General features: G+C 32.0%; 7 protein-coding genes and 2 long non-coding RNA genes across 12 annotated transcripts; 4 read left to right on the top strand and 5 right to left on the bottom strand.

Annotated features, from left to right (window-relative positions):
- The first annotated feature begins 820 nt into the window (after positions 1-820).
- ALG3 (asparagine-linked glycosylation 3) lies at positions 821-4,355 on the top strand. Its single transcript, XM_016349696.3, has 12 exons — positions 821-1,222; positions 1,310-1,482; positions 1,735-1,803; positions 2,018-2,175; positions 2,252-2,318; positions 2,418-2,471; positions 2,728-2,816; positions 2,951-3,067; positions 3,345-3,481; positions 3,571-3,649; positions 3,831-3,887; positions 3,978-4,355. The coding sequence occupies exons 1-12, from the start codon at positions 1,030-1,032 to the stop codon at positions 4,144-4,146; spliced, it is 1,362 nt and encodes a 453-aa protein (XP_016205182.1). The 5' UTR covers positions 821-1,029; the 3' UTR covers positions 4,147-4,355.
- A 753-nt stretch (positions 4,356-5,108) lies between these two features.
- Positions 5,109-7,049, top strand: HSBP (heat shock factor binding protein). Its single transcript, XM_016349699.3, has 5 exons — positions 5,109-5,272; positions 5,630-5,683; positions 6,100-6,123; positions 6,206-6,248; positions 6,659-7,049. The coding sequence occupies exons 1-5, from the start codon at positions 5,270-5,272 to the stop codon at positions 6,787-6,789; spliced, it is 255 nt and encodes an 84-aa protein (XP_016205185.3). The 5' UTR covers positions 5,109-5,269; the 3' UTR covers positions 6,790-7,049.
- A 943-nt stretch (positions 7,050-7,992) lies between these two features.
- RALF1 (rapid alkalinization factor 1) lies at positions 7,993-9,147 on the bottom strand. Of its 2 annotated transcripts, XM_088489688.1 has the most exons (3): positions 9,045-9,147; positions 8,840-8,953; positions 7,993-8,484 (listed from the first exon to the last, which is right to left on the bottom strand). In XM_088489688.1, coding segments are annotated over exons 2-3 (306 nt in total). In that variant the 5' UTR covers positions 8,841-8,953; positions 9,045-9,147; the 3' UTR covers positions 7,993-8,179. The 2 variants fall into 2 exon arrangements, with proteins under 2 accessions (XP_088345814.1, XP_088345813.1); XM_088489687.1 differs by lacking the exons at positions 8,840-8,953; positions 9,045-9,147 and having other exon boundaries at positions 7,993-8,596.
- Positions 9,148-9,964: 817 nt separating this feature from the next.
- LPA1 (tetratricopeptide repeat (TPR)-containing protein) lies at positions 9,965-13,042 on the bottom strand. 2 transcript variants are annotated; one of them, XR_001621536.3, is made up of 9 exons: positions 12,732-13,042; positions 12,513-12,616; positions 12,035-12,170; positions 11,711-11,942; positions 11,369-11,526; positions 11,055-11,255; positions 10,866-10,962; positions 10,668-10,764; positions 9,965-10,215 (listed from the first exon to the last, which is right to left on the bottom strand). XR_001621536.3 is itself a non-coding variant. In XM_016349694.3 (9 exons), exons 1-9 carry the CDS (start codon positions 12,978-12,980, stop codon positions 10,141-10,143), a joined length of 1,353 nt encoding a protein of 450 aa, XP_016205180.1. In that variant the 5' UTR covers positions 12,981-13,040; the 3' UTR covers positions 9,965-10,140. The 2 variants fall into 2 exon arrangements, 1 of the variants encoding a protein (XP_016205180.1); XM_016349694.3 differs by having other exon boundaries at positions 10,866-10,966; positions 12,732-13,040.
- Positions 13,043-13,385: 343 nt separating this feature from the next.
- LOC107645618 (Amino acid dehydrogenase family protein) lies at positions 13,386-15,400 on the bottom strand. 2 transcript variants are annotated; one of them, XR_015885785.1, is made up of 6 exons: positions 14,944-15,400; positions 14,678-14,861; positions 14,441-14,598; positions 13,959-14,171; positions 13,490-13,803; positions 13,386-13,442 (listed from the first exon to the last, which is right to left on the bottom strand). XR_015885785.1 is itself a non-coding variant. In XM_016349692.3 (5 exons), exons 1-5 carry the CDS (start codon positions 15,034-15,036, stop codon positions 13,567-13,569), a joined length of 885 nt encoding a protein of 294 aa, XP_016205178.1. In that variant the 5' UTR covers positions 15,037-15,305; the 3' UTR covers positions 13,386-13,566. The 2 variants fall into 2 exon arrangements, 1 of the variants encoding a protein (XP_016205178.1); XM_016349692.3 differs by having other exon boundaries at positions 13,386-13,803; positions 14,944-15,305.
- An 89-nt stretch (positions 15,401-15,489) lies between these two features.
- On the bottom strand, positions 15,490-16,044 carry LOC148554540 (uncharacterized). Its single transcript, XM_088489689.1, has one exon. The coding sequence runs from the start codon at positions 15,971-15,973 to the stop codon at positions 15,761-15,763; it is 213 nt and encodes a 70-aa protein (XP_088345815.1). The 5' UTR covers positions 15,974-16,044; the 3' UTR covers positions 15,490-15,760.
- Positions 16,045-17,898: 1,854 nt separating this feature from the next.
- LOC110263136 (uncharacterized) lies at positions 17,899-19,200 on the top strand. Its single transcript, XR_015886113.1, has 2 exons — positions 17,899-18,123; positions 18,485-19,200. It is a non-coding gene; the product is annotated as an uncharacterized LOC110263136 (long non-coding RNA).
- Positions 19,201-20,483: 1,283 nt separating this feature from the next.
- LOC148554539 (uncharacterized) lies at positions 20,484-24,632 on the bottom strand. The gene is made up of 2 exons (XM_088489664.1): positions 24,618-24,632; positions 20,484-20,798 (listed from the first exon to the last, which is right to left on the bottom strand). Exons 1-2 carry the CDS (start codon positions 24,630-24,632, stop codon positions 20,484-20,486), a joined length of 330 nt encoding a protein of 109 aa, XP_088345790.1.
- Positions 24,158-24,974, top strand: LOC110263890 (uncharacterized). The gene is made up of 3 exons (XR_002349625.2): positions 24,158-24,348; positions 24,708-24,815; positions 24,902-24,974. It is a non-coding gene; the product is annotated as an uncharacterized LOC110263890 (long non-coding RNA).
- The last annotated feature ends 238 nt before the right edge of the window (positions 24,975-25,212 follow it).

The raw sequence follows: 25,212 nt of genomic DNA, 5'->3' as shown, positions 1-25,212 counted from the left end.
AGATGCAAGCAAATCACTTATTTTATTTAATTCTTCTATTCTCATGCTCGTTTTCACATATTAGTGACGGTAATTTTTTGGATCATCATGCTATAAGTCATGTTTAGTATTACAAATCTCTTTTCTAGAGAGAAGACTTTTAAAAATATAAATATAAAACATTTTTTGAGTCATCTTTTGTAATTAAATTAAGTTAATCTAATTTTAATCTTAAATTAATTTTTTTATAATTTATTTTATAAAATAATATATATAAATAATTATTAAATTAGTTATCATGTCATAAATATATATATTATTTAAATTATTTTTAATTTATATTTTATATTTTAATTTATTTTATATAATAGTTATTTATTTTATCTTATATTTAGTTTATTACTAAATAAAATAATAAAAAATTACTTTTTTCTAATGATATTTTTTATTTTGTTTAAAATGTTATTAATAATTAATTCGTCAAAAGACTAGAATTCAATTTAAGAATATGTTGATAGCCAATGTGATATTGCATGCAAAAGGTGAAATTTAAATTTGTAACACTTGTTTGAACAAATTAATAAATAAATAATTAGATTAATCTAAATTAATTATAATATTTTTTTAATTAAAATAATAAAAGAAAATATTAAAAAATTATCAAAATTTATTATTTTTATTATATTTTTTTATTATTAATTTAATTTTTTTAATTTATAAATTTAATAATATATTTTTAATTTTTATTTTTAAATATTAATGACTAAGTGGTTAAAAAAATAATAAATTATGATATTATAATATTCATCTTAATAATTTTTTTTTATATGCAATAAAATTTGTTTCTGTTAAGGTGCACCACTGTACCGGGCCTCTGCAATAGTTAAGACTTGAGAGTTGTTAAGACCAAAGTGAGAGTTATACTGAAGGTGGGCCTTTCAACCTTCGACCCAGATTGTTTTGTTGACCAAAAAGTAGCATGCAAAAATCGATGACAGAAAGTCCGAAATCGTTTCCGTTTGTTGATGATCGGAGACGGAGTGGTGGGAAATGGAAATAGGAGGAGGAAGAAAACTGAAGAGCACAGAAACCATGGCTGTTCAATCGGTGACGCGCTCCGCACCACCGCCCAGAAACAGATCAAAACCCATAACTTTTCTCCAAAACCCCAAAATACCCTTCGCAGCTTCTCTTCTCTTCGCCGATGCCGTCCTCGTCGCTCTCATAATCGCATTCGTCCCCTGTAAGTTTGAACCAAAACCAGAATTCAAAACAAAATGATGAAACGGTTCCCGATTTGATCTTTGTTGTTGAATTTTGATTATTTCAGATACGAAGATAGATTGGGATGCTTATATGTCACAGGTGACCGGGTTTCTGGAAGGGGAGAGAGATTACGGAAACCTGAAAGGTGACACTGGCCCTCTTGTTTACCCTGCTGGCTTCCTTTACATTTATTCTGCATTTCAGTATCTTACTGCTGGACAAGTTTACCCTGCTCAGGTCACTATCTTTCTCATTCATTCATTTCATTTCAAGGATTATTGTAACTTATATTTAGTTGAAATTTGGAATTGCCTTTGCTGATACAGCACTCTATTTATAATACTAATATACTAGTCATGTGGTGTGATGTTTTATTGAAAATATTCACAATTGAAGAGTACTCAGTATGGTTCAATGACTGGTGAATTCATGGGAGTAATAATACTTGATATTGTGGCTTATTGCTTGTTTCTCTTTCTGTTACTGCAGATTTTGTTTGGAATCTTGTATATCATTAATCTGGCAATCATTCTCTTAATCTATGTGAAGACTGATGTGGTAAGGGAACCTCCATTATGCCTGTTCGGATGTGCTTCTTCATACTCTTTTTCACACGGCCTTCATTCAACTAATTGTATAAGTCATACGTACCACAAAGAAACAAGAAACACATTTTGGAGCCCTAAGGATCTTAATTTCTGATCTTTCTCCAACCCTTACCTTCTGATTTGTTATTGGTCTTGATTCACACTGTTTTGACATTCTTTGACAGCTTCCATGGTGGGCCCTTTGTTTACTTTCTCTATCCAAAAGAGTGCATTCTATCTTTGTGCTTCGTCTCTTCAATGATTGTGTGGCCATGATGTTTCTTCATGCTGCATTACTCTTACTCATGCACAGAAGGTGGAATCTAGGTTTGATTGTGTTCAGGTAATTGTGCTCTCTCTCTAAAATCATCTTTCTATAAGGTCAAAGTGTTTACAAGACTTCTCTAATTATTTGTTAGTGTTGCTGTTTCGGTAAAGATGAATGTGCTTCTTTATGCTCCACCTTTACTACTCCTCATGCTAAAGGTACAGATAATATTGACAGTTGAGCATGTTGTATTTATTATCTGCTTGAAATTGTCCCAAATGCGCTCATATAATCTCCTTTACTCCAAATATTTGCAGTCTATGGATATCATTGGGGTGTTTTGGGCATTAGCTGGTGCAGCACTGGTTCAGGTCCATACCTGTTTCCTTGAAAACAGTTGTTAAATGTTAACCCTTTTTCATGATATTCTTGTCACTTTATTCAAAATGCTTTACAATGTGATCAAATATCGTGATGACCAATTCTTGGTGTATTTCTTAAATATTCTTTCCACATTGTTAGGTGAGTTGGTCATATTAGGCTTCAAGAATGATTTGTTCTCAAGAGTAAGCACTGGCCAGGTTTGCTGTCATTGATTAACTACTCTACGGTAAAATACTCCTACAGATATTATTGGGGCTTCCTTTCCTAGTTTCACACCCGGTTGCATACATATCAAGAGCCTTCAATCTTGGCCGTATCTTCATCCATTTCTGGTACTTGTGCTCTTAGTTTGTATTTTGAATTTGATGCCTCTCCCCCCCCCCCCCTCTCTCTCTCTCTCTAATCTTTTTAATAGTTTCTATTATGTGTTCTGATATATTAATATTATTTACTTATATGTCATCAGGTCTGTCAACTTCAAATTCATCCCTGAACCAGTATTTGTGTCCAAGGGATTTGCAATCTTTTTGTTGGCTGCTCACCTCATATTACTTGCTTTGTTTGCGCATTATAGATGGTGCAAGTAGGTAAAAATGTTTATTTATTTTTTTTTCCTTAAATTCTATCCCGAAAGGATTGTTGCAAAAGTTTTCTTAATTATTATAATCAAATTAATATGATTGACCAGAAGTCTTGATGCAACAGATAGCTTGAACATGATAACGATTTAATAATGATCATCCATTGACTTGCATTATGAACGTTTTTGTCATGATAGTGATATGTAGGATTCTGCTGTACACTTGATTGAGATATTGTGCAGCTGGATTTTTTATGTTTACTTATTTAATTGCTCACAGACATGAAGGAGGGCTTCTCAACTTTCTGCATTCCAGAATTGTCTCTATGAAGCTGAGGTTTGCACTTTTCTTTTCCTCTGCTTCTCCAAAGTTTGGCAAGAGTAGTTCATCAAGCATCAAGATCCTCACTAAAGAACGTGAGTAAAAATTTTCATTCAGGATTTAAGTGGATAATAGTACTTCCACTTTTTGTGACAAGTTATACTGAATCTTGCCTTTTAATCAGATATTGTGACAACTATGTTTGTTGGGAATTTCATTGGCATTGTATGTGCTCGGTCATTGCATTATCAGTTCTATTCGTGGTAAGTCTGCTGGGATTTGTAATTATTGCTATTACTATCGTTAGATGAATAAGTTTCTTGGTTTAACTATGCCTCTGTGCAGTTGTGTAAACCAACTCTATTGCCAGCTACTTATTCTGTTGCATTTTAAGAAAGTAACAAGTGCAATGGGACTAAATCTTGTAATTTGGCTATTGTACAGGTACTTCTATAGCTTACCTTACTTGTTGTGGAGAACACAATACCCAACCTTGCTGCGGTAGGTTAATCCACGTTCCTTGCTTTACTTTCAATTTTCATGGCCTTTTCTCTTTCCATTAAAGATCCATATATCTGTATTATCGATCAGCTTGATTTTATTCGTCGGAGTGGAGGTCTGCTGGAATATCTTCCCTTCGAATAATCTCTCGTCAGCTCTGCTTTTGTGGCTTCACTTAGTTATTCTGTGGGGTTTGTGGTCTGCTCCACCGGAGCATCCTTATGCACAAGATAAACCTTCCTCTCGCAAACACAAATAGTTCAAAGGTTCATCAACGGATGAATTGGATAAATGAGTTTCCTCTTTGATGTAAATTTTTGTGTTGTATCTTCAGGCAACATAGGAATGACAATCGCTTTAGATCTTGACTGTCACATTTTGACAAGTTTTCTGCTTTTTGTTTTCTTTACCTTGTAACTTACTGTAAGAAGTTTTGCACGGATATTTAGTGATGGTTTGTGTTGCATACTTGCATGTCTTAAAAGGAGTGTTGCCATCAGAACCCAAAAAATAAAGAGTAGTATTTTAACTACTGGATTAATAGCACTTGCTTGTTAACCCGTTTGTTTCATTTATTAAATATATACAATAACGAATCTGATATTAGTTGATAATACTTAATAGTAATGTGCTTTCAGTAAATTATTTTAGCTTTAAGTTTTAGAAATAATAAAATAAATTATAAATATACTTATATGGTAGAAGTGCATCGTAAGGGACAATCTTATTCTCCTCTATCTAATGTGTTTGTTTCTTTCCCTGATTATATTGATCGACCATGCAACCATGTGACATAATAAACCTACAAAAAGAAGTGTATTTTTTTTTTTGTAACTACAAAAAAATGAAGTGCAGAAATTGTAAAATGGCATAATTAACCATTAATCAACAGCAGTCAGCACTGCCATAGTGCCATGACATGAGCTATTCAAATTTGAATATGAAAAAATAAATAAAAGAATAAAATTGAACGGAATGCCGCTCAATGCTCTTCAATTTTGCCCATGTCAAATGACGAGAATACCCATCGATACTTCATTTGAAAATTTGAAAGATCATACACCTACAGATGCAACACAGTATTTATTTTATTTATCATTTTTTTCATAAATAGAGTTTGATCTCTAACTCTATATTATTATTATTATTATTATTATTATTATTATTATTTCAGTTAATTTACACATGTAAAGTAAAGAAGCCAAACCAATGAAAGGTCAATATTGTAATTGCAGAGGAACACATCGAACCCAACGGACCTAAAAATACAGAGGAGTGAGTTCGTGAGAGTGGATTGCAATCGCAATTTTATTTTGGTTTCAAAAAATTGGAAAAGAAAGAGTCGTCGTTTTGTAGGTGGAGCTGCTGCGTTCATCATCATCATGGTTAGTCTCTCTCTCTCTCTTCTTCTTTTCCTTTCATTTTCATCATCCTTTCTCATTTGCGGATCTTAATTTCAATTTTCGACCCTATTAGGGTTTCTGAAACTCGATTCCCTAAAGCGCCCATCAATGTGCCTCTTAATTATGCCTCTTCAATTCAGAATCCTTTTCCTACGTTTACCGAACCACGGATTTACCCCCCAAATTGGACGTCGCATGATTGAGAATCCTCTTTGATTGTGTTTCCGTTGATGCTACCTATTTTAGATTCATTTCATGTTTTAAGGTTTTCAATACCTAGATTTTGCATTGTTGCCTTCGTTCTGTTTAGATTGGCTTTGTGACGTTTTGTAATTGCAGGACGGACAAGATTCGGAAGACCCAAAGCAAAGCACTGCTGATATGACAGTTTTTGTAAGTTGTTAAGCTTTTTCTCTATCAAGAATTAATGGTTTTGCTCAGCTATTGCATGTTCTCACATTTTAGTAAATTATTTATTGATTTTTGATTATGAGTTATCCTCTGCATCCCAATGTTCATGATGAGAGTGGCTTTACATTATAATAGCATTTGAGAACATTTTAGCTTACTATTTTACATCTTGAGCTACTTATTTTTAATATTTGGTTTTCATTATTGCCTTCTGCTACTTACATTTACCTATGCTGGCTAGTGTGCCATGTTCCATTATGAGAGTGGAAATGTGTAGAGTATTGTCCTAGATTGTAACGTTTGGGATGGGATTATAGTTTAATGAGTTAAATTGCTGCTGTCATTCTCTTGAATGTCAATTAGTTTTGACCAATGTCTTTCCCTCTATCTTTTTCCAGGTGCAAAATCTTCTTCAGCAGATGGTGAGATGTATATAAGAGCTGCATTGCTGATTTGCTGAATTTCAATATATTTCACTTTTGCTAATAAGAATTTTGTTTGCAGCAAAATAGATTCCAGACAATGTCTGACTCCATCGTCACAAAGAATATCCTTTTAAATTTGGCTCTTGTGTGTTTAAATAATTGAACATTTTGTGCTTTGAAAAATTGAGTTATTATTTGCATCTCAGCATCAAGTCTGCAAACACCCATATTACAGAATAGGTTAGAAAAAACAGACATGTTGGTATGCAACTATGCATGCATAGCTGAATGAATAATTAATTATTTCCATGCATAGTTAAATCTTAGGGGTCGTTTTCCCTTTAAAGAAAATACATCCTTACCGTGGTTGTGCATATGCAAATTGTTCCCCAATGCATTGTAAGGTTTTGTACTTCTGTATCTGCAGTGTCATGTTGGCACAGGTGGAAACTGATACCAATTCTTACATGGGTATTGTTGATTTGTTCAACTTGAGTTGCTGAAATAGTTGATTTCCTTGACTTCATTGCACTTGATGAGATGGGAAACCGTATAAATGAGTTGGAGCAAAGCATCAATGACCTAAGGGCAGAGATGGGAGTGGAGAACTCGCCTGCAGGAGGTACCAAACCAGAAGATTCCAAAGAGGAGGGTTCAGCTTAAGTGTCATTTTCATGTTTCAACTGCCTTATATTCGTGTCGTATACATCAGGATTTTGGTACTGTTGGTTCTGTGTTTATCAGTGGTTCAGAATTCATATATTTGCTATGTACCTATGAGTGCACTTTCTCCTTTGTAGCTAAACAAAATATCGTACTGTTCTTTTTTCGGAAAAAATAGAGTACTGATGACTAATTGTTTGCCATTTCGACATGGGATATGATCATGTGTTATTTGATGAAGATATTATTACCTATTGATTTACATTGCGAATATTGTGTTTACTTTGCTATCCTTCGCACCTGCCCTGCATAATCTCTACGTATCAGTTTTCAGATTTAATCAAACCTTGTTTTCATTGGCAAAATGGGTTACAATAGAATGAGAAATGAATGGAATGGAATGGAGTGGAAGATGAAATAAATTAGAGATGGAATGTTCACTTTTTTTAATTATAAATTTATAATACTCTCTATTATTTGTTTTTCATTGTAATTTCTAGATTATAATGACAAATCCATCCTTCAATATACAAATGATAGAGTAGAATTTGTATTCGATTTCACTGTACTGTGCTGTAATGTAAGATATATTTCTTGTGGTTATCTAAAGTCTAAAGTTTGGGGAGCAATCCATTATCCATGTTGGGGAATCTTGGGCCTTAATAGAATATTAGGAACCATAGCATCTCCCATATGTTTCCTGGGAAAGAAGAATGAATCTTGGTGCGCTATCCAATTTCACATCTACTTAATCCCATATATATATCAAGTTATCAGCGGTGGCTTTAGACTCGCATTCCAACGAAATCATTGAAAAATATTAGTAGCATGGAAAAAGGTCTTAACCCAAATAAACATGTTACTAGTGATTAATTTCAACACCTTTTCTGTTTGTCTTGTTTTCTTCCGAACAGCAAGCAATGATAGAAGAGTTGAGTTAGATACGTGTGTGAAAAATAGTATTATCCGCACGTGGGCTTTGAAGAAGCAGCAAGGAAAGTAAGATCATTGACAGAGGTAACAAAAATAAGTGTTAAGTACTACTATCTAACTCATTTCATTTGACTATTTTTGACTTGCACTTCCCTATGCTTGCTTAGATGCATGTACATGCATAAATAAATATAGATTTTGAGATTTGCAATTCTGCATTTAAAACAATATAGATTTTTACGATTAAACTCATTATATAAAATTGTTAAATCAGGAAAGCAAAAATATTATATGTAGATATATCATTCATGTTTCCATGGAAATCTCCGGTGGAAATTTTATCAAATGAAAAAGCACAAACATAATAAAACAGAACAAGCCTGATAATGATAAGTACATATAGGAATAACATAAGAAACTTGATGGTGAGTCCATAAGAAGATGCAAGAAATTGGTGCTAACTATTGCGGCAACGAGTGATGGTGGTGCAACCACGGGTATAAGGATTAGCCTCTGCACCTGGCTTGCAGTTGTAGTAGGAAGCACCTCTTTGAGAGCATGGTACCGTGTTCCGCTGCAGCGCTTGATAGCTTATGTACTGCGACGTTGCTAGAATGCGCCTGTGCGAAGACTCCATCCCCACCAACTCACCCTCTTCCATGCACTCTTCTATGGAGCCTTGGCAACTTCTTGCTCTCATTGCCACCAGCCTTAGGCGATGGTCGCCTACGGCGGTTGCCTTAGGCAGAGACATGGACATCACTACCGTGAACATAAACAAGGTTAGGAGGACAAAGGCACTTGCCATTGCTTATGCTTACAGTTACAAATATGGTGCTATTATTCTTCTCTCAACTTTCTATGTTGTTTCCATTTTATACAAGTTTCTTACTTGGAGAGTGTGAGTGGGAACTTAACTTGTTTAATAAGCATTTCAATTTGATAAACATGGACAATTTTATATATATTAATGGATTTAAAATATATATATATATATATATATATATATATATATATATATATTATATATATAACTCTTTGGTTTATTTTCTCAACCTTAGAGTTACTAATAATAATATGGTAACAAAATCAGCATGAGTTCAAGTGGTCAGCTTACTCGTCCGTTGGTCAGCTTACTCGTCCGTTTAAACAAGTATTTGGGATTCGAATTACGCCTTGTGTATGCACTATGCAGCAATTCATTGGTCGGCGCAGACCCTTGAATGGAGTTCTGATTCATAGCGGATTAGAAGATACACAAAATTTCAACAGACAACAACCACCTAAAAGAAAAACAAGAACCTATCAGTATCATAGCTTACAAGGTATTGTAATGTTCAAGTTCAAATGTGTTCCAATTGCAGTGAAGAAAGTTGGGTAGACGATAAAATGGATAGCCTTCAAAACCTACCAAGAAAACGATATAAACAATGAGTTAGGGAGAATCGATGATACGGGGTTTACATTCAAAGCATTAACTTCATTTTCTTGCTCTCAATTCAAACCATTAACTACTTAAACGCTAATAATCTATTCGGCCTGTGTGTGAATCACGCAGAATTCTAATTCAAACAAAATGAATGTTGGCTTTGAAATCAGATTTGCCACGTGAGGCGACCACAAATCTTTTAACCGCAAAATTCGGTTGGATAAGTATCAATGAGAAACTGATCCTGGAGAGTGGAAGCCTTTTTTCAAGTTCCTTCATTGATACTGCACTTATGGCTTCAATATACCCACGAAATTATAAGTAAACAATTAAAAGGATTAATCATACACAAGTGTGACCAAAGAATATTTGATTCAATGGTTAATGATGTGTCTACTTGCTTAAATAATTTTGTAACATGCAAAAACTGGCCAGTGGCCACCATTATCAGTTCTAGAATGTGATTAGCTTAACACTAAAACTATTAACAGTTAACAGTTGGACTGGGAAAATTATAAACCTTCTTAAGAAATCGTTGCCATTATAGTCTTATCTCAAATAAGAAAAGTGAAAAAAATAGTAAAAGAAAAAGATAAAGAATGGCCAGAGTTATATTATTTATAAGCATGATAATAGAATATTGTACTGGCTTACACATTATTCATCCCATAGGCCATATCCATTGCATAATGGATGATTATGCACCCATTAACCTTTGATTATGGATCTATATAGAGACCAAACTGCTAGGTGATGATTATAACCAAGAATTTATGTAGCACAAAAATAGACTTGGGTTAAGTACAAATTAAGTTTGTTGCCAAGGTACAGTTTTTATTTTTCCATTCATAACAAGTCTCAGTTGTAACACTTTGCAACTGTCAGTAATGATCGTTAAGGAATGATGTACACATAAATATTTCTGTGAGACATAAATAAATACTTGCACTCTAGAAATTCTGTAACAAAAGTATGCCATGTAAAATTTCTCATCTTTCCAGCTTGCTTAAAAATGCTTCCATTTCTGGTAGCTCCTTCACAATTTGCTGCCAGTCAGGCATTCCCTGCAAATTCAGTAGAAATTTTGTTGGTATGTAACTGATAGTGGCATAGCATTAAAAGGAGTATATGCTATATTCAATCAGGGAAAAAATAAAAAATAATAATAACCCTTAATGCAATTCTTCTAGCTAGTCAAATGATAAATTTCGTGATTGCTGCAACTAAGATGACAAAAGAATTGAAACCAGTATTACAACCATTTCTTAATGATCATCAAGCTTTTCAAACAAGCCATCACAGAATGAAACAAATCCAAAACAATGGACTGATTCTTACAGTATTTTACAAATGTGATTCCTCTCATGCATCTTATGCTTGTGTAAAACCTGCTTTTGACTAAAGTCATATTATGAATTTATGATGCTCATAGTTTTGTTGACATTTGGCAAGTTAATAAATATCACATCATCAAGTAAGGGAAAGCAAATGAAGTTTTCTCTGAAATGGCACTTACTTTCCCCGATCTTCGAATCCTCCCATCTAAGCGCATTATTATGTACACGTCTTCGCCAACAGTAACTCCTTCAGATTTCTGCTGATCTCTTATCCACCTACATAAGTTATCATGCACCTATTAGCAACTACTCTTTTTCCTCCCAAAATAAATGGAGAAAATTTATTACAAAAGCTGGTAAAGATAAGAGAATATTACTGTTCCCATTCTGCTTGCGATACAACTTCAGCCTTGAACCTGATTTCTGCTTTCAACTTCGATTTTGAAGCTATGGACTGTGTTCGCTTATCAAAATCTTCCTAACATAGCTTTATGGGTTATTGCCATCAAACAATACTTTTAGATGAAGAGAAAGATCCGTGAAGGCAAAGGTGATGTGAATCTTACCCCAATGGACGGAAGAGCTTCAGCAGCCTTTTGTGGACGACCAAAACCTTTCTTCTCAATTTTTGTTTTTGTTTTGGTTTCCCTACCTTCTCCCCATATGACAGGAACTAACAGGACACCACGTCTAACGAGCTCAGTGCGAAATCGTTCTGCTCTTTGCAAAGCCAAAGATACTGTTTCTTTTTTCCCAGCTAATATAACCTACAACCCAAGCTTCAGTTAAAGCATAGACTTTATGTTAAAAGGAAGGGGAAAAATATCAAACAGATAAAAAGTGTGTGTGTTTTGAAATGAGATTGAACACAGATACTCACCGGCCTAACTGTGTCCCGTAGCTGAACAAGTTCAACTACACGATTAGTTGTTAAGCGCAAAGGCAGCCTTGATAGTGTCTCATCTCGAGATATTTGTTCAATCTGCTCCTCCTCCTTTTTATTGTCCCAAAAAAATAATGCCACAAAAGCAACAATGCCTGCACATTGCTGATTCTGGTGCTCAGTCATTAAATGAAGGTAAAATGCACTTGCACAATGCAGTCACAATTTTTTTAAGTTAAAAAAATAGGACTTACAAAAGCGTGAACTAACAATTTAACTATCCCAAATTGAACATTTATTTTCAGTATTTTTAACAAAGTTAAGTAGTTCTATATTCACCTCCAATGTTAATGGCAGCATTCCCTGCAGTTTCCAGTAGATCAGGAGCACCATCACCACCTTGAATTGCACGGATTAGCCTGGGTAGAGTGAAGAACAATGATATTCCTGCAGCTGCTGTGAATGCCACATAAAAAAACCTCCTAACCCCACGAAACGGTGCCTGAACTTCACTAATAAGTTTTAGATCTCTCCGAAAACTGTTGCCAATATCTTCCCCACCTATCCTGGCCTGGTTGCATGGCAACAAGAGTGAAGGTCATAAATTCCTTTCAAAATTTTGCAACCTGGCATTGTAAAGTTGTTGAGAACTAATTAAGAAACCTCTTCTTGTAGTTCTTTGAACTCAGGCAAAGCTCTAAAAGAGGCCAAGTCTGGATCATTGAGAATTGTACCAAATTTTAGGTTGTATTCCCTCAAAGCAGTACGGAGACTATCTGCAGCTTTCTTTCCTTCCCCTCTTTGTAACCAAACAACAACCATTAAAAGTAAAGTTAATCTCCCAACTTCAACAGTGACAGCATCATAAATATAGAACAGAACTATACCCTAACCACTGCCCCTATGTAAATCAATTGAATTTTTCCATATCATTGAATAAATATAACAGAAAGTGCTAGGAACTGGATAAATTAGTCACTTTAGAGATACCAACATGTTCGGTTGCCAGAAACTGTGAAAACTATTGAATAGTAGATTAATGCCTTACTACCTCACAATTCAATAATTCATGCAGTGAGTTAAATCTGAATTTACAAGAGCTACTACAATACACACAAAATGGAATGCACAAGCAATTAACCTGTATGCATGGCAGCAAGCTTTGTTGTAGAAAGCAGCTTGGGCCTCCACAGGATTGGGATTCAAGGTAAGCGCTGTTTCAAACTGGGCTAAAGCATCCTTAACCTAAGGAGTCCCAAGAAAAAGAAGTGAACTTTGGGTACCAAATACTTGGAGAACCAGAGGAAAATAAATAAATCAACAACGAAGGGGATTAAGGAGGAAGTCCACGATAAAATACCCTTCCTTTGGAGAAGAGCTGAAGACCTAAATTGACGGAAGATTCAGCAGTTTGAGTTTCAGCTTCTGCGGCCTGTGACGGTGGTGAGGAAGAAGAAGAAGAGCATGAAATGACTGAAAATTGAATCTTTTTGAATGGGCGTATGAGAATGGAGCTGGTAAGGGGATTGCATGGCGTAGTTGGAATGCTCCACTTTGATTCAGAGGAACACAAAAACTGTTGCTGCACACCAACTCCAATTACAGCCATTGCTTTCTTTTCAATTCATCTCTACCTTCCTCTCTGTTATTCTGTTATCCAAATCCGTCATAATCTCCACCCTCCGTATTTACTACTATTTCTCGAAATCGACGCTCAGGATCTTAAATTACAGTGCTCTTTTGTTCTCACTGCTACGACGTCGCTTCATCAGTAACGCACCTAATAAAACTCCATCATCACAATTCACAAATATGGCATGCCAATTACCGTTAGCATTAGGGTATTGCAACCGGGTTTGTTACATTAAATATTGCAAAGATCATTTGCTTGAATTATTATTCTCTTTAATCGTGGATTCGATGCTTGGGATGTTAACAACCTTAAGTAGGAAATTCCACTACAGAAACCCCGTGTGAATATCCCTAATACAACCAAGCGCAGGAGAAAAAGAAAGGATAAAAACAAAACTCGTTTAAAAACCGAAACTTCCAGTTTGATACTATAGTACATCTATCCACCTAAGAAGGAGGGAAAAATCAAATAGTGGATAATATAACTGATTCTCAAAGAACTTCCACTAAAAGTGAACACCTTGTTGCTTATTTTTTTATTCAATTATACATCAAGAGGAATATCAGTGGTTCTTCTCAAAGCAGCGCTTGGCACCCTCGAGAGTATTATGCAGCAACATTGTGACAGTCATTGGACCAACACCACCAGGAACAGGAGTAATCCAACCAGCTACTTTAGATGCTTCCTCAAAATCTACATCACCAACAAGCCTGTAACCAGACTTCTTTGTCGGGTCATCGACAGCATTTGTGCCGACATCTATCACTGCAGCTCCAGGCTTGATCCAACTTCCCTTGATCTGAAAAATGCAAAGAATCATGGTGAACTCCACATCAAGAAGAAAGACTGAAATTAATTCATGAGAAACATGGTTCTGACTGAGCAACAAAAATATCTGGGGACAATATGTCATCCTGCAATGACTAAGAATAAAGAGAATGTTTTGTTAGTTACCATCATCGGCTGCCCTGCTGCGGCGATAACAATATCTGCTTCGCGTATGATACTTTCCGGTTGAGTTGTGCGTGAATGGACGATAGTAACCGTTGCATCTGCTTTCAAAAGCAGCAATGAAGCTGGTAATCCAACTATGTTGCTTCTACCAACCACCACTGCTTTCTTTCCCTTTATACTTACACCACTTCGCGATAAGAGTTCGATACATGCCTTTTTACAAGTAGCAAGTGTAAATGAATAAGAAGTATGACTTTAACATAGCATTTCACAGGCAAACTTGTATTCATACATTCTTGATCATCAAGATTAGTTAAGGAAAAAAAAAAACTAGAGCAGAACATGAATTAATGTCTATCCAACATTTTTTCAATCTCTTTATATCCCATAGGCCGAGACACCGAGTTCATCACCACTGCAAACCAGCATAGGATAAAATCAACATTACAACTAAGCATGAAACTAAATTTCAGTAACATTACCTTGGGAGTGCAAGGAAGGAAGAGTGGATCTCTGTCTTTCATTGCAAGCTTTCCAATGTTGAGAGGATGGAAGCCATCCACATCCTTCCCAAGGCTGATTTCGCTGAGAACTTTCTCTTCATTGATATGCTTTGGCAATGGAAGTTGAACCAATATACCTGATTGCATACATTTTTTGCCACAAACTGAGCTAAAAATAAAAGCTTAGAATTGTAACAAGTAATATAAATCTAATACCGTGAACATCAGGGTTAACATTGAGCTGGTGAACTTGCTTAATCAAATCGGATTCGGAAACTTGTTCGGGAAGGTCAATGTCGAAGGACTTAATCCCTAATTCAGCACACGCCTTTCTCTTCATTCCCACGTAACTCTGCGAGTCCTTCCTGTTCCCTACTATCACCACCGCCAACCCCGGAACCTGCAACAACACCATCGCATTACATCATTCTAATTCCCAATTTTGATTAGGTTAGATTGGGATTGGAATCGGGATTGATTACCTTGCCGTACTTTTGAGAGAGGGCGCGCACTTCCTCCGCGATCTCAGATCTGATAGTTTGCGCCACCGCCTTGCCGTCGATTACGGTGGCCATTTGATCGGTGAACCAACGCTGATTCAGACTCTGACTCGTAAGTGAATCTGAGCCTTACTCTCTTATCGCTTCTCACTTCTCTTTGGCAGTAACCACCTCTTGTTGGATATTTTTTTTTCCTTTTATTTTTTTTCGATATGAATTATGAACATTGAAAATTTCTGAATTTTATTATTGTTATTGTTTTTATTTTTATTTATTGCGAATTAGCATTTATAAATGTTTATTCTTTATTTTAATTAGTTTGATTCCTCAATGAGAATGAGCTTAGTGAAATACATGACTTCATAATTCGCAAAGTTAATTAAAGATTAGGGTCCTTAACAGCTCTATTTTACCAGGACATTTATTCCTTAATCTCTCCTTTGATCATTTAATTTCAGTTACTTGGTTCCGAGTAAAGAATGTCAGAATGATAGAGTTTTACTTTTTTACAGGCTTATGAAATAGTAATAGATTAAAGTAATCTAATTTTATTTTTATATATACAATTATTAAATATCATTATATTACATACGAATGTAACATAGCACTACATAGTTACATGTATACATGAAGGTAGCAACTAGCAAGTTTTAACTGAAGAACTTGTGCATGGCTGCCTTGCTTGTTCCATGTATGTGACAAATTTTAAATGAATTTTGTTTTTTTTTTTTTTTTGGTTTCTCGCTGTATTTCAACCGACAAGCTAAGAACTAAATTTGATGGATTCAATTTTCACTAATCATGTGTGAGTCCAAGACCCCAAAAACATTAACGTTCTAATAGGGTCTTCTCCATGGCAACTCCCCCTCCTTGAGCTGAGATGCCTCCCTTGCTGGGCCGCATCCGCGGCGGCTGCCACCACAACCGACTCACAAGCCTGGTGGAGCTTCTCTCCTAGGGATATAGAGGACTCACTCGCTAAAGAGCCTTCCCCAGAGGCCTTTGTTTTCATTGTGGCTAGGCTAAGACTAAGAGAGGGAGGGTGAAGGGTGCAAGAGATATTAGTATTTATTTATTTAATAGAAGTTTAAGAGAGGCTATTGGGGACTATATATAGAAGTTGATTTTAGTGGTATGGCATCAAAATATTTTGTTTTCTTGGAACCTTTTTTTCTTATGTTCATATGGGTGACAAGATTCCTATTGTTTTTGGAAGACAGATGGAATCACATTTAACGACTAGAGTTTATAATATTCTTCCTACCTACTCTTTTACCCCCTAAAAAAATAGTAATAGTGATAACTAACTATTAAAAATAAAATGCAATGTAAGAAAAAATATAGGATTATTATTTTGTTTTTGTGTGGTTTAAAGTTTAAGTGCATACATCATAATTCATAAATCATCAATAAATAAATTCATATAATGGCTATTAAAATAAATCTGTTGCATGTCTTTTTTTTATGTAAATATTATGTAGTTATTAGGATAGTCTATTGTGAAGTAAAATTTTCCAGTTATAAAATAAAGTTCTCCAAAACATTTTTCTTTCTTGATGATAAGAATTTCGAGTTTTTTCAGGTTAGCAATTATTGTTTTGTTTGATTTATGACCATTTGTTCTTTGCAAAAAGTAAATAGAGCTACTTTATTAGATTCTTTTTTGTTTGTCTTGTATGCTTTTTTAATAAAAAACATGATGGTTCGTTTGTAAATTTTGGATAAAATACTGGTTTGTTTTTTAAGATTTTGATTATATTTTAATTTTATTCTTAACATTTGAAATGTTATATCATGGAATACGTTTTATAAATTTTATTATAAAATAATTAGATCTAAAATATAATCTATACTAATATACTAACACTAATATACTAATAAAACTTATAAACACCATATGGAGCTTAAGAAAAAGAATTTACTTAGACACAAAATTTATCATATGTCTTAATTGATAAATACTAAAATTTATATGAGTAAATTAACTACTGTAAATATTAATTATATAAAAAAAATTTATTTAAAAATCTACATCTTAATTCTCACCAAACACTCAGATCTCCATTACTCTCCCACACCAACCACTAAACTCCCATCCTAGGAGAGATGCAACAAATTCAGACCATCTCCAGTAGGAAACTCATTTCAATTCCTATTTGTGGTCCACCTATTATAAAAAATAACTCCACATCAGTTTTTGAGTCATAAATAATAAATAGGAACTCAAAGCATCTCTCTTCTCCATTAAGAGGAACTAACTTTAGTCTCTATTGTGATCCTACTTAATTAATTAATTAAAATATTTAAAATTAATGTAATTAATTTTTTTAATAATATAATTTAAATTTATAAATTTAAAAATAATTCATTATTAAAAAATATTAATATTAAATAAATTCATATATAACAATAATACACAATATATCATTTGGGATTACACTAATTTATAAAATTAATTAATACAAAGAAAAATATAATTAAGCTCTATAGTTGATGACAAGCATTGTGAAATTGCCATTTGTATTCAATCAAGTTCTCTTTCAATTGTGAAATTGGCTAATTTTGCAACAGCTAGTTTCGCAACGACTAATTTTAATAATGTGGTTAGTATTTTAAATTTTAAAAATAAAAATTATTTAATAAATTAATTATGATTTAATTGTTTAATCATATAAGTGTCAGCATTTTAATATTTAATTTAATTAATTATTATAATTATTAATAAATTAATTATGATTTAATTATTTAATTAATTATTATTTAAATAATTAATATAAATTATTAATTACATAGAAAAATAATTATTTACTATAATTATTTATTATAATTATTAATTTAATTATTATTTAATTATTTATTTTTAATAATAACTTGCCACTTAACAAGTTATTATTAGTTAGCATGAGTTCCTCTAAGCAGGAACTCTCTCTTCTTGAACAATGTGATAGGACTCACTCATGATATACTCCAACGGTAGGTTCCTCAAAGTGTCAGAAAAAAGTGGAATGGGAACCAGCCGTTGGAGATGCTCTCAGATCCAGGCGAGGAACCAGGCGACAATAGATCTGTCGCAACAGTCTCTACAGCGTCGCCGTCGACCCGCCATCCTCTTCTCTGAACTCTGTTGTTTCGCCGTCCTCTTCTCTAACCCTCCCCTTCGTGGTACTATTTTCTGTTTCTACATGATTTGGAATTTTTTTTATTTGTCTCTGTAAGCTTTGATTATAGTTTTTTGGACATTGCTAGAATTTGTTCCTTCAAGCAATTATTAATGTATATTTTTTTGGTCTTTGTTTAATTTAATCTTATTGTCTATAGAAGTTAACAGGAGAAAATTTGTGCTATTAAGTAATAAGTTGATTTAAGTAATAAGTTGAATTAATCTGTTGCAAAAGTTGTGCTATTAAGTAATAAGTTGATTTAATTCTTACCAACTCACATCATTCATTTGACACCATCACTCCCAATTTTGAGAAAGGCTTGCTGCTCCTTGTTAACATCATCTCCCTCTGCACTGCCACAGTCTCTCTTATGCTTCTTCTCTCCTTCTTCTGTTGCTGTCTCTTCTTTGTCTCTCTGCTCCTCCTCCAGCCTTTCTCCTCTGCTTTGCTCCACCGTCTCCTCCTCTCGCCCAGTTTGCTCTAACTATTCTCTGTCTCTGCAGGTTTTTCTAATCTCTCTTTTAACTTGCTTTCCTTTCTCATGCCAGTTTCTTCTATTGATTTTCTCCAATGAGAACAACATACCACACACTCATTTCAATCTTTATGCGTATTATCAAGTTCTAAATACTAAAGTTAGGTAATGTTTGCTTGGATTTTGCCTCTTGATCAATCAACTTCTTATTGGGAATCCATTTTTTTAGTAATTTTATTTCTTTTCTTTATAGAACATTACATTTGAACTTGGGATTGAATTTTGCTTTTCGATGAGTCACAAATTCTTTAATCTTTGATTGTTATGACAACCTGTGATAGGAGAATTCAGATCTAGAAATGTGCCTTCAAACTTGGTAAGTTTTAACTTCTCTTTTTTTTTTAAATTTATTTTACAATCACTAATTAGTTTAAATCCTTTGAATTTCAAGCTGTACTATTCAGGAGTGCAATTGGGTTCTCCTCCAATTGATTTTTATGTGCAGATTGACACTGACAGTGATATTTTCTGTGTTAGCTACACATTTTTCGATGGTTGTCCCCAAACAAGAGGTCTTTTATCAATTGTTTTAGTGATATTATCTTAAGTTGTAATGAGTTTACTACTATATACACCAAGTTTTATTTGAACCATATGAATTTTCATTTCTATTTTAATTCATTTTTTCCGTTAACTATGTTTTTATATTTTTATGCTCACATGATGTAATTGTTGTGTATGTAAACTAATTAAATGAGGAGAAAAGAAAAAAAAGTGTGAAAAAAAACTGTTTTTATTCATTATCATTGTACAATTTATAAATACAATTCAAGGAGGAAGGATAAGACTAATTAGATATGAAGCTATATAACTATATGTAACAACACTAAATGCAATCCAAATTGCTGAAATACACCTTTCTGCAACCGTACTAAATAAGTAATCACTGTAACTTACGGTTGTCATGAAAATTACAGCCAAATAAAAACTATAAAAAACACTTATATCCTCTAAAAAATAGCCCATAATTATTTCGTTACCAATGACTAAGAAGACAATAACAACGACTGAACAAATTTTTACTTTTTGGACTAACTTATTCTCAACTATCCACCCAGCATGCTGCAAATGTTGTAATGATGCATGGTTATAACTTTTTAAGAAGGTATTGTATGAAACTTTGAAGAATATTAGATGTAAAAGGGTAATAAAGAGATACAAAAATAGTTCCTATTATACTCCATGTAGAACGAGGAGTAATATTCCTATATCCTACTGTAGTTAATGTAATTGAGGTAAAACAAAGAGCATCTACAAATTTCTTTGTAGACTTAACCTTAAACTTTTCCTTCAAGTAAATTATAATTCCAACAAAAAAAAAAAGACACACTAAAACTAATATAAAAAATAAAATAATAGCATGTCCTGAAATTAAATAAAAAAATAAATAATTAGTAATTAAATCATAAACTTTTTATAATAAATAAATTAAAAATGTGTAAATAATAATATGTTAAAGAGTTATATTAAAGAGTTAAAATTTTAAATATATATTTATTAATTTTTTTATTTTAAATAAATTTTTTAATAAAATAATTACAAAACTGGAATTGATTTCTCTAATTATTCTAAATATTTTTTAATATTTTTTTAAATTTTGAATAAAAAAATACAATTAAAAATATTTTTTTAATATAAAAAAAGTTAATAATGATTCATACTCAATAAATATTTTTAGATTCTTATTTTTAAGATTTTTAAATAATACATGACCAAACTAATTAATTTAAAATGTAAAATAGCAATAATACCAAATAAAAAAGTACTTACAAGTAAAAAAAATTTCAAAATCATAGCCCAAATTTAATGTATGATAACAGAAAAACCTACAGAAAAGGTAGGACAACTGATATAAGATGTTGCCACCATGATGGTGGTGGAATGGAGGTGGTGGGAGTGACAGGGACGGTGGGATGGCGGTGATAGGGTGGACGTGGCTTCGGCGGTGGTAATGACGTCGACGGCGAGGCAACGAAGACGCGGCGGCGGAAATGACGGCGGCGGCGGAGGGAATGGCGACAATGGCGGCGCAATGGCGGCAGCGATGATGGTGGGAGTGGCGGCGGCGATGGCGACGATGATGGTGGTGGGGTGGGGCTGGCTGGTGGGGATGATTCAGCCTCTCCAACACAGTCATAGGCCTGTAAAAAAAATAAAGTGAAAAAAAAGTATTAGATCAACAATTTTAAAGGTCCAATTCCAAAATAAAGTGGAAATCAATTATTGAAGATAAATTATGGGCCTTATTTTTTTAAATCTTCTATCTTTTTTGTTGGATTTAAAAGTATTAAGAGATGAGGTTGATTTCATTATTGGGTTCATTATTGTATATATTGTTGGTCATTTTTATGAAATTATAATTTGTTCTAAATTTACAAAAAAAAAATTATTTTGATCAAAAGTATAAAATTGTAAATTTTTAAAATATACTCACTACTCCTTTAAAATTATATTTTACATTAAATTTTACAAAAAAAAAATTTGTCAAAGCACAAAAATGATAAAGTTTTAAAATATACCTATTACAAATGATATTTTGTGCCAAATTCTATGAAAATTCCACAAAAAAATAATTTTTTATCAATATAAAATATTATAAATTTAAAAAATATATTAATTATTTTTCTAAAATTTTATTTTGTACTAAATAAATTTTTAAAATATTTCTATTATTCTCCTAATAAGATTAAATTTTGTCCTAAAATTACCAAAAAATAATTTCTGTCAAAATAAAATATTATAAATTTTTAACATATACTCATCACTCTTTTTAAATTATATTTTGCATTATAATCAATACTAAAAATAATTTTTTTTAATAAAAAGTTATAAATTTTTAAATAATATTAATACTTTCTAAACTTTTAAATTTCTAAAGTTATAACTTACTCTCTTCATGAGTCATGATGAGAAGATAGTGTTGTTGTGTAGTATTGTAGGAATCATAATGAAGAAGAGAAAAATAAGAGGAGAGTAGTAGGAGTGGAATTAAATTGTGTGGTATTGTAATAATCAAAATGAAGAAGAAAAAAATAAAATATGAGAAACACAAAGAAAAAATGAAGAGAGGAGAGTAGTCCTTTTGTTACCTAGATTATTTCTTTATCAATAATAAGCTTATCATTTTTTTTTATCAAAGATATGAGACTCGAACCCGCAACCTCTTAATTGAGTATGGGAAGACTATGCCATTTGAGCTATTTCTCATTGGCATAATAGGCTTATCATTGTAATTATTTTGTAATGAGAGTACATAAAGAATACATAGTATATAAGGTGTAATAACTCAACAAATATTTGTTAGGCTTATTATTGAAGATAGATTATGGGCCTTATTTTTTTGAACTTTTTGTCTGTTTGGTTGAATTTAAAAATTTTAAGAGATGAGGGTTGATTTTATTCTTGGGTTCATTATTGTATATATTGTTGGTCATTTTTTTAAATTTATAATATTTTATATTGATGAAAAATTATTTTTTTGTAGAATTTTCATGGAATTTGACACAAAATATAATTTGTAATAAGTATATTTTAAAATTTTATTATTTTTGTGCTTTGACAAGAATTTTTTTTGTAAAATATAATTTTAAAGGAGTAGAGAATATATTTTATAAATTTACAATTTTATATTTTGATCAAAATATTTTTTTTTGTAAATTTAAAAAATTATAATTTCATTATTTTTCTTAAATTATATTTTATACTAAATAAATTTTTAAAATATTTACAATATTCTCCTAATAAGATTAAATTTTGTCCTAAAATCTACAAAAAATAATTTTTGTCAAAATAAAATATTATAAAATTTTTAAATATACTCATCACTCTTTTCAAATTATATTTTGCACTATAATTAATACTAAAAATATCTTTGTTTTAATAAAAAGTTATAAATTTTTAAATAATATTAATACTTTCTAAACTTCTTAATTTCTAAAGTTATAACTTACTCTCTTGATGAGTCATGAAGAGAAGATAGTGTTATTGTGTAATATTGTAGGAATCAAAGAAGAGAAAAATAAGAGGAGAGTAGTAGGAGTGAAATCAAATTGTATGGTATTGTAAGAATCAAAATGAAGAAGAGAAAAATAAACTATAAGAAACACAATAAAAAATGAAGGGAGGAGAGTAGTCCTTTTGTTACCTAGATTATTTCTTTATCAATAATAGGCTTATCATTATAATTATTTTTTAGTGAGAGTACATAAAGAGTACATGGTATATAAGGTATAATAACTTAACAAATATTTTTTAGGCTTATTATTAAAGATAGATTATGAGCCTTATTTTTTTGGATTTTTTGTCTTTTTTGTTGAATTTAAAAATTTTAAGAAATGAGGGTTGATTTTATTTTTGAGTTTATTATTGTATATATTGTTGGTCATTTTTATGAAATTATAATTTTTCTAAATTTACAAAAAAAATATTTTGATCAAAAGTATAAAATTGTAAATTTTAAAAATATACTCACTAAAGTTAGGTAATGTTTGCTTGGATCTTGCCTCTTAGATCAATCAACTCCTTATTAGGAATACATTTTTCAGTAATTTTTTTTTATAGAACCTTGCATTTGAATTTGGGATTGAGTTTTGCTCTTCAGTGAGTCGCACACTCTTTAATCTTTGATTATTACCACAACGTGTGATAGGAGAATTCAGATCTAGAAACGTGCCTTTAAACTTGGTAAGTTTCAACTTTCTTTTATTTATTTATTTATTTTACAATTAATAATTAGTTTAAATCTTTGAATTTCATGCTGTACTCCTTTAAAATGTTATAAATTTCTAAATAATAATAATACTTTCTAAAGTTATAACTTATTCTCTTGATGAGCCATGAAGAGAAGATAGTGTTATTGTGTAGTATTGTAGAAATCACAATGAAGAAGAGAAAAATAAGAGGAGAGTAATAGGAGTGGAATCAAATCGTGTGGTATTGTAAGAATCAAAATGAAGAAGAGAAAAATAAACTATGAAAAACACAATGAAAAATGAAGAGAGGAGAGTAATCTTCTTGTTACCTAGATTATTTCTTTATCAATAATAGCCTTATCATTATAATTATTGTTTAGTGAGAGTACATAAAGAGCACATAGTATATAAAGTGTAATAACTCAACAAATATTTTTTAGGCTTATTATTAAAGATAGATTATGGGTCTTATTTTTTTAGACTTTTTGTCTTTTTTGTTGAATTTAAAAATTTTAAGAAATGAGGATTGATTTTAATAAATTAATTATGATTTAATTATTTAATTAATTATTATTTAAATAATTAATATAAATTATTAATTACATAGAAAAATAATTATTTACTATAATTATTTATTATAATTATTATTATTTAATATAATTATTTAATTATTTTAAAATTTATATAATTATTTATTTTTAATAATAACTTGCCACTTGGCAAGTTATTATTAGTTACCGTGAGTCCCTCTAAATAGAGACTCTCTCTTCTTGAACAATATGATAGGACTCACTCATGATATACTCCAACGGTAGGTTCCTCAAAGTGTCAGAAAAAAGTGGAATGGGAACTAGCCGTTGGAGATGTTCTCAGATCCAGGCGAGGAACCAGGTGACAATAGATCTGTTGCAGCAGTCTCCACAGCATCGCTGTCGACCCGCCATCCTTTTGTTTGAACTCTGTTGTTTCGCCGTCCTCTTCTCTAACCCTCCCTTTCGTGGTACTATTTTCTGCTTCTACATGATTTGGGATTTTTTTATTTGTCTCTGTAAGTTTTGATTATAATTCTTCGGACATTGCTAAAATTTGTTCCTTCAAGCAATTATTAATGTATATTTTTTTGGTCTCTTGTTTAATTTAATTTTATTATCTATAGAAGTTAACAGGAGAAAATTTGTGCTATTAAGTAATAAGTTGATTTAAGTAATAAGTTGAATTAATCTGTTGCAAAAGTTGTGCTATTAAGTAATAAGTTGATTTAATTCTTACCAACTCATCATTCATTTGACACCATCACTCCCAATTTTGAGAAAGGTTTGCTGCTCCTTGTTAACATCATCTCCCTCTGCACTGCCACAGTCTCTCTTATGCTTCTTCTCTCCTTCTGTTGCTGTCTCCTCTTCGTCTTTCTGCTCCTCCTCCAGCCTTTCTCCTCTACTTTGCTCCACCGCCTCCTCCTCTCTCCCGGTTTGCTCTAACTACTCTCTGTTTCTGCAGGTTTTTCTAATCTCAGTTGATGATCTTTTTTAACTTGCTTTCCTTTCTCATGCCAGTTTCTTCTATTGATCTTATCCAATGAGAACAATATACCACACACTCATTTCAATCTTTATGCGTATTATCAAGTTCTAAATACTAAAGTTAGGTAATGTTTGCTTGAATTTTGCCTCTTAATCAATCAACTTTTTATTAGGAATCCATTTTTTAGTAATTTTATTTCTTTTCTTTATAGAACATTGCATTTGAACTTGGGATTGAATTTTGCTTTTCGGTAAGTCACAAATTCTTTAATCTTTATCAATAATAGACTTATCATTGTAATTATTTTGTTGTGAGAGTACATAAAGAGTACATAATATATAAT

The sequence above is a fragment of the Arachis ipaensis genome, chromosome B6, assembly GCF_059453495.1.
Source record: "Arachis ipaensis isolate K30076 ecotype BB chromosome B6, ASM5945349v1, whole genome shotgun sequence".
NCBI lineage: Eukaryota > Viridiplantae > Streptophyta > Magnoliopsida > Fabales > Fabaceae > Arachis > Arachis ipaensis.
This window is presented reverse-complemented; position numbering and strand designations above follow the sequence as displayed.

Excerpts from the sequence above, each read along its gene's own strand:
- ALG3 (XM_016349696.3), top strand. The coding sequence starts at position 1,030 with ATGGAAATAGGAGGAGGAAGAAAACTGAAGAGCACAGAAACCATGGCT. Across the intron at positions 1,223-1,309 it reads CATAATCGCATTCGTCCCCT|ATACGAAGATAGATTGGGAT; the intron begins GTAAGTTTGAAC and ends TGATTATTTCAG. Across the intron at positions 1,483-1,734 it reads GACAAGTTTACCCTGCTCAG|ATTTTGTTTGGAATCTTGTA; the intron begins GTCACTATCTTT and ends CTGTTACTGCAG.
- HSBP (XM_016349699.3), top strand. Across the intron at positions 5,684-6,099 it reads CTGCTGATATGACAGTTTTT|GTGCAAAATCTTCTTCAGCA; the intron begins GTAAGTTGTTAA and ends ATCTTTTTCCAG. Across the intron at positions 6,124-6,205 it reads AAAATCTTCTTCAGCAGATG|CAAAATAGATTCCAGACAAT; the intron begins GTGAGATGTATA and ends TTTTGTTTGCAG.
- RALF1 (XM_088489687.1), bottom strand. The coding sequence starts at position 8,530 with ATGGCAAGTGCCTTTGTCCTCCTAACCTTGTTTATGTTCACGGTAGTG.
- LPA1 (XM_016349694.3), bottom strand. The coding sequence starts at position 12,980 with ATGGCTGTAATTGGAGTTGGTGTGCAGCAACAGTTTTTGTGTTCCTCT. Across the intron at positions 11,943-12,034 it reads TCAAAGAACTACAAGAAGAG|GCCAGGATAGGTGGGGAAGA; the intron begins GTTTCTTAATTA and ends CCATGCAACCAG. Across the intron at positions 10,216-10,667 it reads GGATTCGAAGATCGGGGAAA|GGAATGCCTGACTGGCAGCA; the intron begins GTAAGTGCCATT and ends CTGAATTTGCAG.
- LOC107645618 (XM_016349692.3), bottom strand. The coding sequence starts at position 15,036 with ATGGCCACCGTAATCGACGGCAAGGCGGTGGCGCAAACTATCAGATCT. Across the intron at positions 14,172-14,440 it reads TCCTTCCTTGCACTCCCAAG|GCATGTATCGAACTCTTATC; the intron begins GTAATGTTACTG and ends ACTTGTAAAAAG. Across the intron at positions 13,804-13,958 it reads CAGCAGGGCAGCCGATGATG|ATCAAGGGAAGTTGGATCAA; the intron begins GTAACTAACAAA and ends TGCATTTTTCAG.
- LOC148554540 (XM_088489689.1), bottom strand. The coding sequence starts at position 15,973 with ATGAAAACAAAGGCCTCTGGGGAAGGCTCTTTAGCGAGTGAGTCCTCT.